The 12,625-nt window shown below is 34.1% G+C and overlaps 1 protein-coding gene across 11 annotated transcripts in view; it reads left to right on the top strand.

Moving 5' to 3' along the window:
- The window catches only part of WWOX (WW domain containing oxidoreductase), a 563,654-nt gene that overhangs the window by 96,971 nt on the left and 454,058 nt on the right, over positions 1 to 12,625 (top strand). For all 11 annotated transcript variants that reach the window (XM_084533267.1, XM_084533274.1, XM_084533268.1 and 8 more), the window contains exon 6: positions 10,114 to 10,202. In XM_084533267.1, the coding sequence (XP_084389393.1) occupies positions 10,114 to 10,202 (89 nt within the window). The remainder of the gene's footprint in view (positions 1 to 10,113; positions 10,203 to 12,625) is intronic.

Genomic DNA, 12,625 nt, shown 5'->3' with positions numbered 1-12,625 from the left:
TTTTCTTTAGGAAATTCTATAAGAAAAGTAAGTATAATAGTAAGTAAGTGGGTGAGCATTGACAGTCCCACTGCTGCATGATAGTTTTTCTGGAGTCCTTTTGTTATCTATAGATCAAAACTTTATCCAAAGAAATCACATATATTTGATAAAAGAAAACCTCAGATTTTTAGGATGACAGTACTTAAAAATGAGGTAGTTTATTTTGGACTTCAACCACATTTATGCTAAAGCTGTTTTTAACATTCTTAATTATTAGGACAATGTGACATGGCCTTATGACCCCTTCAGTCTGTGTCTGAACACAATCAGCTTTTTGCATCTGTAAAATACATGGTCTGGACTTTGATCAGGGATTTTTAGGCATCCCTGGAATTACATTAGGTTTTAAATGACGTGTTTGGTTTTATATCTACATTGTTGATGACAAATAGAACAAAACGACTATTAAACGGGCCACGTATCCACAGAAATTTAATTCCAGTCTTTGTATTTATTTTGTTCTTGTTTTCTTTGTCACATAATATTTTATTTCCTTAAGAAGAAAGTATAGAAAAATATCCTATTTTTGTCATCAGAACTCAGGTAGCATGATGCCAGGTTTCCATATTCTAGTACTGTTCAAATATGCCTGATATTTTCTTGTACATGCAGAAAGACTTAATATTATTTCATCAAAGACTATATTTTCTGTATTGAGTGTATATTAAAAACCTGATCTTGCCAACCCTTATTTCCACAAGAAATCTTTACTAATGTGATTCCATCCTTTTATTTCACTTTCTAAAATTACATGCATAGCAATGTGACCTGAAATGGTATCATTTTGTATGTATCTCTTAGGTAGGGGATGGGAACAGTTGTGGAAGCAAAAGAAAGAACTTGTATATACATTTACTTCTTTGAGGATACTGTCCTGTAAAATAGATTACTTATTTTTATCCACAATAAATACATTATATTGTTTAGAGCTAGGAGTTTATAAGCTGTGAACTGTCAATTAAAATGTTTTAAGAAGATAGTTACTAATTTTGTTTCATTTCCTTGTTTGTCTAATGTATTAATTTCTACTTATGTTGAAGCATCCTGAAGTTATTCATGATTAAAGAAGTAATGTCTTTTAAAAACACGCATATTTGTGTTTTCCCAATATTAGGAGAGTGTGTATGTGTGGAAATTGTACCTTAAATCTATTGGCAAGCCTCATTGATGTACTTCATAATAGCTGCAATGCATTTTTAAACCTGCAGACGTCACTATTCTGCCAATTAATTGTGCTGAACTAAATGTGCATAGAGCACATTTAAAATATATATTGCATCCATCTAGCAATTATAGCACTTTGTTTTTAATCTGAAACAATTTCATCAGATTTATTTTAATATTGTTACTTCGTTTTCAGCATTCCACTACAGGAAATACTAAGCTTTCCTTTTAACTTGTATAAGCCATGTCCTAAGCCTGTCTTTAATTATTAGTTATTGTTGTTTCAATACAGATTTATGAACTATTTATTTTGTGTCATATAACATACCATTTTTAAGCAACATTTTTCAATCTGAACATAGCTTCCAGGAGGGCAAGCTGCCCAGAACATCAGTGATCTCACAGTTATTACTTTGTGTCATATATAATCTTGTTTTTTCCTGCAACAAATAAATCTTAGGGCCTCCCTGCAAAAAACATTTGTGGTTACAGTATAATAAAAATAAACCGTTTGTCGTGACTGCAGCTGACATTTATCAGCCTATTTGTGGGTGCTCTTTCTCTCTCTGTATAATATGGAACATAATTTGTCACTTTGTAAATACATTCCAGCCTAAATCCCTGCCAGCATCTGTTAGTGTTTGAAGGATTAATGCACTGCACAGTGCATGTCTGCACTTTCAGGCAACAACATAGCTTATGATTATGGATCATGAGAGAACAGGGGAAAAGGGTTCATTTTGTATTTACTTAAACATTGTTGCCCTTTTGACCATCATGCTTTTCTCGTCTTGCCTGGCATCTGTAGGAAGGATGCTAACATTTTCTGTATGTGCAAAGTATTGATGTGAAATCCTGCTGTGAGTTTTATATGTCAGCTTATGCGTAGCAGTATATATAAGATAATGTATCTTTAATGTTGTGGATGATTAACAACAATAATACAGTATTGCAACAGTGGTGTTACTGCTGCAATCTGTTTAGAAATACTCGTTCTTTCTCCAACTTCTGTCATTTCCAAAAAATCCATTGCCACCTCTATTGCATATTTCTCAGCAACCCATTGGTTTATTTAATCTTAAGACTTCATATTGAGCAAGTTTTTAGAAGTGTGTACTTTGTAAATTATCTCAATGCTGTTTGCCTTGTTGCTGCTTTGACAATGTGTTCTGCTATCACTTCAAATCTTTCAGAATGAAAAGAATTGAAAGCATTTGAATAGGAGGCTCTCCACAGTCCAGATCCTGTTACATGTTCCCAGGCTCCCTCTATTATTCTGTAAACAAGAAGATATGTTTATTAGAATAGTAAACCATACACATGTAATATATTGCCAAGATTATTTGAGATTCCCCAAGATAAATTCAAATGAGCTTTACAGGAATGAGGTTTGGAGATGGAACGAAACGATCTACATCCAGAGAAAGAAAAAAAAAATCAGCTAAAAGTAGGCTTCCAAGGAAATACCAGCAATTCATGTACATTAAGAGCTAGACAAATTCCTACTGCCAAAACCTATGGTAGATATTTTTTTAAATGCATGTAATTTCTTGTTATTGAAGCAGATGTGCACTGCGTGCAATGAAACCATGTGTATCCAAGAAAAATCAGGGACATTTGGAGCCTGTAAATTGAAGTATTCCGAAATTATAGTCTAGTAATTTCTGAGTATCTTTTTTTCTTCTGTATGGCTAAGGAATAAATAATTTTAAAAACGTTCCTTGGAAACTGACTTTCCTTACTCTCTTTAAGTATGACTTAGGATTGTTGTGGTGTAGTTTATTTCTCTGAAGATACTAATTTCAAAAGGAAATGCAGATGTTTTCCTTTTTTTTTTTTTCTTTATATTTGTCTTTAGAAGATATAAAAGGCCAAATTTGCAGAGATATTGATCTAAGAGTTAGCTAATGTACAGATTGTGAAATAACATAATATTGCTCATAGTACTGGTATTTATTGCTGAAGAAAAGAAAATATATTAACACCTGATAAAAATTGAGTGGCCACAAAGAAATAGATAAGTGTATTTTGTATTTCCTTTTATAAGTAGACATTTCCATAGAAATAGATACACAGTTCAGAAATATTGGGGATTTAAAATGACTGATTGCATAACTAAGAAAGCACTTCCATGTCCAACTCAAATATACAAACTGTACCTAGAGACTTCACATAGTAGTATTTATAACATAGGTTTTACATTATAAGTAAATTAAGTATTTGGCAGAAGGAAAAATATTACTGTGAATAGTGCTTTGTTTAAATGGGAAGGCCAAGTGCTGGGTTGGTGTAAGGCATTCTCAAAAACTGAAACTCCTTATCAGGTCTTCTTTATTATTCTTTCATGTCTCTTGTCTTCAGAATTTAAATTTGCTCATTTGTTTTCTTAGTTTTTATTTTTTTCCCAGTTGAAGATCCAGACTTCTTTGTTGCTTTTATAATCACATTGAGCTTAATATTTAAATCTCCAATTCAGAAGTTTGTTTTAGACCATCATTTGTAGGGAGCTACAGTTTCAGCTTTAAGGCATGCATTTGTAATACAATCACACTTCAGCTTGGTGGCTTCAGATTTTTCTGAAGAGGCCTCCTACTGCTTTAAGTTGCAGAAGATGGTAAAAACAAAAATATTTCTCTGCCAAACATCCATATATGTACTGCAGAAGGGGTGGAGAAAAGGAAAATAATCATAATGAGCTATTCTTTGTGGTAAAATGTAGGTCCGAGGATGATCAGTAATCTGAACAATGTGTAGACTGATTTTGACCCATTTGGTCTCCAGAGACATGCTATTCATTGAGTTGGATGAAGGCAACTACTGCTGGAATTGCATTTTTGTGGAGGACATGAAGATCTTGTTACTTAAACAGGAACAACCAGGCTTTATAAGATCATTATTTTGAGAAAGTTAATTTGCAGCATGAAAACGTATTCAACAGGACTGAGCAAGATGAGTATTAGAATAATTTGAACCAGTAAATTATAACTAAAATATAGGTAAAACAAACATGTTGGGAAATAGTGAAACCAAGCATTACGTTTTCTTTCCAAAGAAAGAAACAAAATCCTTTTAATCTCTGATTGTAATGAAGAATCACAATCAATCCCAGTTATTTCTTTGTAGATCACATGTATTGGTAATAAAATAATATTTAGGTAATTTTTTATCATGTGTACCTCTTCTCTTGCATAAAGTTAGTGAAAATTTGAAAGTAATATATAGAAAATTCTGATATATGGGGGTAAAGAAAAACTAGAAAAATTACTGTAAAACTGTTCAACCATGATCTCTTCTAATGGACTTTAAGGTATCTCAAATGTAGCATACGAATGTATTATTAAAGCATCTAGTATGTGCATTTGGTTACTTTTGAGGCAGTTAAGATTCACTTGTCCCACTCAGTTCCATGAGAAGTAAATTCAAAGCCCACAACAGTATGAAGCTGGCATTACATAAATACAGTTTTGCATGAAGTACCAAATGTTGAATACATTAGGGACAATAATATTTACAGTCCTAATCCCGAGTGAAAGCCTTTTTCCCTATTATGTACCTCCATAAATAGTGCATGGTACTGGCTATTGACTGTCATAAGCTGTGTGTCAAATTGTCAGACATGCTTCTAAAACGTCTTCTACTTCGTCCTCAGCATGGAAATATGGTTTTATTTGGGCATTGCTTGTCATATGCTGAGTTTTGGATATTTGTTCATTTTACCTATTTTAAGATAAATCCACAGTCTTTTCATCAGTTTTGATACCAAACTCTTTTTTTTTTTTTCTGAAGATTTTCTGTTTCTCACACTGCATAAAATAATTATTTGCATACCATGTCATCAAGATTCTTTTTTAATCAAAGCAAACTTTTTAATTTTATCCAATTTATTATGTTTTCAGTCCTTCAAAGTCAGATATTTTAGTTGTTGTGCTGTGTATTCAGTTTTGAGTTAAGGGCTTTTAAATGCCAGATATATACATGATACCTTCTGAGAGTAAAATTAGGCAGTAAATTATCTAGTGTCCACTATGTTACATTTTAAGTAGCCCCTCACAAAATGACTTGTACTTACATGAGATACAGGGACTACAGCATATTTATTAAGACTCTTCAACTCTCTATGAAACTGGAGCAGTCAGAAGTAATGGTGTCTGCTGAAAGATTCTTTATCATATGAATTTACTTTTAGTCATCTATTATTTATTTCAGCTATTTTATATGCCATTATAATAAATATTATGACAGAGAAAGCTTTTATGCCTCAACTTATTGTACTGCTCTTCACTTCCTTGCAATCCTTCAGGAAAATGTAGCTGTGCTTTACCTATATTTAACGTAAATCATCACTTACATTTGAATGAAAAATTCACTATGAAAAAGGGCTCCTTCTTCAATACCAAGACACAAATGCACAATCATGTTTACTGCCAAACTACTCTACCATGCAGTGTTCATTTTTAAACAGTTTTTAAGCTGTAAAGTGAATACATTGCATATAGTGAAATTGCTTGCTTTCTGGATGTTTTCACTTTCTTGTTAGTTTCTGCCTCAATAAGCATTTTTCTAGCATGAGTGCAAAATATAACCAATTGCACTTAAGCATTTTTAATATTTTTACTTCAATAGGGAGCATCTTGCATACAAACCTAAACAGACTTTTTGGTGGTGTTATTTCTGTTGAGAGCAACAAAACTTATCTGAAAATATTGATAAAATGGTTAGAACTGGGCATAAAACCATCAAATACAAGATAATTTATTTTTTTTTTCTTTGCATTTTTCACAATGCAATTCTGTTGTTAGAAGAGAACTTGTTAGGAGCTAGAGAATGATACGCCTTCGGCTCTTTCTTCAAAGACAGGATGTTGGTGCCTAGACATTGTTAGCCTCCAACTGCTCTTTGGGCTTCATGAAATGCAAATACTCCCCCTCCAAACCGCTCTGTTTCAGTTGGTTCCAGTTGTCATTGTTTTCACCAGGCTCAGCAGACCGCGAAAGCTCTACCCTCTTGTGTGCATTCTCCTTTATGCCAGTTTGCGAAGTTGGTCCGAGTCAGGTTGAGAAAGTTGTTCTGGCTGTGGCTGGGATGGTTGTCCTGAGGGATCTGCAGCCAGGGTGCCAGCTTGTTTTGCACTGGCTCGTGATAGGCACCATATGGGTATGCTGCTGTGATTTAGAAGTGAGCTCTCTCAATTCTTGTACACCTGTTCTGTTATTTAGTTTCACCTTCAATACTGTTATTGAAAATAAAGTAGTAGAGGGAGCATTAATATCTTTAATCAACTTAATACAAAAAATCTGGAGTATTCTGCCTTTGTGTGCTGAATATCATGAAGTCAGTTTTAAGCTTGATCGTCTTTTGTATTTGGGAAAGTGACAAGTCCCATTTAAGATTTCTTAACATAAAATGAGGCATAATTCAGTACCAAAAGTATATGAAGTGAAATGGTGAGAGACATCAACATAATAAAATTATGACATGTTAGATCAGGATTTGCAGTATACTATTAGCAATTGGTTCTGACTGGGTTACAGTTATCATGCCTTTGAGAAAAAAAATAAATAATAAAAGTTGTGTGTTTTCTTTTTTCTTTTTCTTTTTTTTAATTTTTTTTTTTTTTTTAAATACCGCAATATGTGCATATGTGCTTCTGACACATAGAGGGAACGCATTGTAACAAAGGTAATACTGAGCTACTTTTAAAAACAAACAAAATATTCATATTTGTCACTGATTAGAATTATTCTTACATTATTAAAAATGTAGCTTGCAAGTATGTTGCTTTTTAAATTTCTTTATTTTTATTTTTTAATTGCAACAGAAGTAAGAGAGAGGAAAAATTTGGAGTGAAAATAGATTGGTGCTAAAGGCTTAGCATTTGACGTTCTCAAGCTACAGAAGGAACTGATGGTCTCTGTGGAGTGAGAAGTGCTTGAATCTCAGTTTGCCAGGAAGCGTTTGAAACAGAAAAGTTGGGGAGCTTGCCAAAGCCCACAGTTCCTTCCCCAGTTACTGTTTCGAGAAAATACTCAGCTTGGCTTTTTGCATGCCTTCATAAACTTGGGTGGCACGTTCTCCTGTGAGTGCTTTGGATGTGGCATACTCCAGGTTCTTCTATTAGGAAAACAGAGCAAGTGTGTGTCTCCTGTGTGGAGCACACCTTGTGCACATATGAAGCTGTTGGTGTCAGCCTTTTTAAAAAAGCAAAAGCAAGAAGAATATTGAAAAAAATATTTTGTCATTTGCTTCTGCTACCTCTTCAATAGAAAAAATTACTAAAACTATCGCTCTTTGTGCCCTCCCTTTTTAATTTTCCTCAGATCATTGTCAGTGGTTTCTTGAATTCCTTAACAAATATTTTCTTTTATCTTTTTCTGCAACTGTGTATGTGTCAAAACTAAAAGGATAAAAAAGGGGGGAGTAGTGTTAAATTGTTTGAAATAAACTATCTTACTGGCTGAAGAAAATGGAGCATGAATTGAAAAGATGGTCTCATTTCATTTTTGGAACTTATACCAAAAAAGACAATAATTATAATTTGCATTTACTATCTAACAGTTAACCACTTATCACTTTCAGCAATTTTTGATTTTGAAATTTTTGATCATTATATCTTCAATACATTTATCCACAAATCTAGGGCAATTTTAGTCTTTTTAATTTCTATTTCTGAAAGTGTTTTGGAGTAATCATACTCTTTTATTTTTATTTATTTATTTTTTTGAACTTGAATTGCTAAGACTTCTTTTGCATTCTTGGAATCGGTAGCAGAAGCCTAAAATCTGACACCAAGAGCAAAAGCATTACCTAAGCAATACCATGTGGACTTGAATCTGTGTCCCCAAGAAGACAGTAACCAACAGCTTGTGGTATAGTCTGCTGAACTACTTGACAATTATTTTTATTTTTTTGATCCCCCTTATGCCCCTGTATTTATAGCGTTCTTGTCCTTTTCCCCTCGGGAGAAGCAGGAAAATGTTTCATCTGAGGAAAGCAGAAACCCAGCTATGCACACTACTTCTCTATGAAGTAAGCAGCTTTGATCTGAAGAGTTGTTATGCAGCTCTATTGCGTAACTCAAGGCAGCATCGACTTTCTCAAGTCTCTGACCTTCAAACAGAAGAAAACATTTACCCAGTGGGGCAAAATGAATCCCAGGACTTGAATGATGTGTGTCTTGTGAGGGTAAAAAGACTCTTCATAAGGATGTTGTGTTTAACATTTTCAGATGCCATCAATTGATACTTCCTGATGGGAACTGAAGCTGTCAAAATTTTGGCTGTATTAAGTCTGGCTGGACTGGGACAAAAGGAATTTGACTGACATTCTATTTAAACCCAACCTGCAAGGTAACTGTAGCAGGCAGAATGGGTGCTAGTGAAATAAATAACAAAAAAATGCAGTGAGAAAAGCACCAGATGCAATGAAACAGAGATTGGATGAATTGCTTAAACTTGGAGATAATGGGAGTGCTATTCTTGGCTACCTCTTGTGCTGATACACATACCTCTTTTCTGTTCCTCCAAAAATGCCCATTGTATTACTTCTTAATCACAGTAGATCTCATTGCACCATGCTGCTAAATCTACTATTGCCACTCAAGTGCTGCCTTTGGCTACATAGCACCACAGTATCTGCTCATCTTTTTCTTCTTTCTTCTAGCAGTGCTAATAACCAGTCTAAATGACGATGTATAGTTATATGTAGCCATATATACATGTATGTATATACGTATGCACAGTTATAGGTAGCAAGTTGGAATAGCAGGAAACATCCCTCTAATTTCTTTTCTCCTGAGTGAGAAGCAGATTGGACTGAAGGTTGGCATGTCTAGGTTTGGGGGGGATTTACAGGGCTCTTGCCGGCTTCCTGTAGGTGCCAGAGTTTGTGAGATGCAGAGCAGCACTGATCCTAAAAGTGAAGGCAAGCACAAATGCACATGTACATCGTTGCATTTTGCAATGGATGTCTTAAAGTAGTGTTTGCGGAAGAACGAAAGGCTGCTGGGCATTGCAGTGCGGAGACATGATGCATTCACATAACCGAATCAAGTGAAAGCAATTTCAAAATTGTGACTTGGAAGAGCAGAGGTCCACTTGATCCTGGCTGATTGGCGGTTGCAATGGAAATAGACTTCTCGTTCATTTTTTTTTCTCAGGTTTGGAGTGTAAGCATTTCAAAAGGTACGTGGGCAGGGATCTTGAAGTAGAAAATATGAAAAAGTGCTGTTTGGCTGGTGCCTGAGATGAGCATCTTGAGGTTAACCTGTCATTTTGTGGCATTTGCGCCTATTGTGGCATTGCGCCATCTTCTAGATGAAAAGTTGGCTTTAAGATCATAAACAATATCTTTAGAAAATCTTCTACCTTGGTAAACTCTTACTGTATGAAAAACTATGTAGGCTTACAGGTTGATTTCTGCACTTATTTTATGGTGTCTTTTTTATTACCTGCTGTGAACAACAGATTGTTTTGGCTTAATATGTACAAGTTTGAATTTAGCTGGTTTTTATTGAATATTTACTGAATATTTTTCTGTTGGCATAATATTTTAAAAATGCTTGCATTAAGAATAATGCTTACTGTACATTTTATTTCATAACTTACATAGGAGTTTCACCAGCTAAATGGAAGGAAAATGATACCATATTAACCTCAAAACTACCTTGTGTCAATTTATTGTATTATTTAAAGCTATGCACTATGTGGTGTATATTTTTAGCAGAACCACAACAATAAAATGCTATTTTTGGCACTGAATATTGTGCTCATCAATTCTTTTTGATGATTTGTATTCACTTTGGCGTTGAACAAGAGAATCAGACGTTTCATAACACGTATATATGATACTGTGAACTAAACAAGCTGTTATTTATCTTTTATTTATTTATTTTATTTTTTCTTCTTTCAGCATAAAGCCAAGGTAGAAGCAATGACCTTAGACCTTGCTTCTCTTCACAGTGTGCAGCAGTTTGCTGAAGCATTCAAATCCAAGAATGTGTAAGTACTCAGAAGATTATATTTAATAATTTCTTGTATTTTCAATGTATTTATGAGCTGAGCAAAATTGTCAGCATTCGCCATAGCTGGTCTGATCAGAAACTACAGTAGATGAATGAGACTATTTGTTTTCATCTTAAAAAAAATTATAGTAATTACACTTCTCTGACTATTCAATGTGTAGCCCCAGCTTAAGCTTAAACGGGGGCTCAATAACCTATGGTTATTGAGTAGGGCCAAAGATGAACTGTAAAAAAACAGCTTAGGTCACTTTTATCAGTTTTGCTGTAGTTTGCAAGGGTTCAGAGACTTGTCTTGCTTTCTTGTCTAGCCTTCTATCTCTCTTTTTTTATAAACTATAAAAAACCATAGCCCTTTCAGCCAAAACTTAGCAATAGGCCAATTTATATTGCAATAATCAAGTTAACTTCCAAATGGTTGGTTTAATTTAGCTTGACAAAACAACCATCTTTAAATTGAAGAAATGGTTTGAAATTTCTAAGTATCAGGTCTTGACAATGAATTCTACATGTGGTGCTTTTATCCAGTTTGTCCAAATGATTGTTGTGACTGTTCAAACTTAGCTTTTTTTCTGCAAATATTTTTGTAACACATACACATTACTGTACCTGTGAAGAGCATATGGTCTCTTGGAAAGCTTTGAAAATATATTGTCTTTGGGGAAAAAAATCATATATATATGATTTTTTTTTTCACTCTTTAAATACTGCCAAAGCTAAATCTCACTTGGATAGACAGATGACATTTTAGTACTTACCTGTCTTTCAGATTCAAAGAATTGTCAAAACTGAATTCTAACACAAGATTCTTTATTGCCAAAATCCTTTGTAACAAAGTTTTCTTACCATACAGCATCTTCATATATTCAAATTTTCTTGAAGTAGAAAGAGAAATTCTTTCAGTATTATGCTTTGATACCAACTCAGTTTCATAACGTAAGAACAGTAATTGTTCTAATTTAGAACAGAAAGATTAGAAAGAAAATTAATTTAATTCCTTCATGCTTTTAATATGCTACATTTATTTAAAAACAGGATATGGTACAGTGAAAACTACCCTTTTTTCAAATGTAGCTCTTGATTTGTGTGTTGCCAATCATATCAAATGGTCATCCTATGTAGTCCATTTGGTATGCATGTTATAAATCCTTAGAAGTGAACTTCTGTTTTACTTCTGTTAGCATATATTGTTTTACCACTGTTTAGCTGTATTGCCAGTGATGGACAGATTTTACTGATGTTTCACTCTCATTTTATTTTGAAAAAATTTAGTAATAGAAAACAGTCTCTGTCTGGCCTTTAGACATTTCTGTCTTGCATCTGTGCTTAGAAGTGTGTGTCTGGCAGAACTACTCTAAGCATTATAGGAAAATCTAAGGTCTGCATCTAGGGTCTGTGAAACTTGTGGGGTTTTGACAAAAATGAATTTCCAGCTATATTTTGTTTAAACTCTGAGTCTGGATGGAAACCAGACCCCACACACTGCCTGTGGCTGTAGGTCTTTTATCTGATGCAGATACAGAAGAGTTACCTTACAATCATCTGCACTGGCAGGAGAATGGACTGGAAGACCTACTAGGTTTTTCTGGCTCTAATTTTTTGTGATTTAACTATGTCTGGATATGGTCAGAAAAGCAATTACATAGCAATAGCATCTTATTACTGCAATGCCAGTCCTATGTGTTTTCCAGCCCTAATGTGCACTAACTACTTTTGTCTCTGTTTGTTTGTTTTGCGGTCATGTCCAGAGGCTTTTGTCAGATCAGTGATTCCTTTGCATCAGTAGCTTTTTGAACAATTGAAATAAATCTTACAGGCTTCAATGACAGGCTGAATCTTGTTTTTTTGTGCTTTGGCAAGTCCATAAGCTGGTAGCTTAACTTTCATAAGGCTTTGGTACCTCTGCTTTCATGTACCTGTATGAGAGGACACACTGTCTTATGTTTACAGTTCATACATAGTAGCCGTAATTCTTATTAATGAACGCATGAGATAGGGATGAGTATAAAGATTTCTTACATCTCTTACAAATTCTTTAACAATAAAGCAGGAAAAAATCAAATTATATATATATATATATATATATATATTTGTGAACAAAGCTATCACTTGAGTTCTGAGTTTTATAGATCTTGGTTTCTTGTGCAAAACTACAGTAATTTGTTAAGTGTGAAGGAGAAATTGTATATGAACACACATGCTTTTCAATAAACACGTGCACTTTTATTTCTCCAAATACACGGTGAAGAGGCCTTTGCTATTCAGTGGTGAACATCTTAAACCTCTGGGAGCAGCCAGTTTTCTTGTCTGCTTAATTTCTCTATTCTAGCATTGCTTTCTAAGACACTTTATTATTCTACAGAAACTATTGGTGTTGGTGCCGCCTGACCCAATAGATGAAAC

The sequence above is a fragment of the Aythya ferina genome, assembly GCF_964211825.1.
Source record: "Aythya ferina genome assembly, chromosome: 12".
NCBI lineage: Eukaryota > Metazoa > Chordata > Aves > Anseriformes > Anatidae > Aythya > Aythya ferina.
The sequence above is the reverse complement of the archived record's forward strand: the minus strand, read 5'-3'. Positions and strand labels throughout refer to the sequence as shown.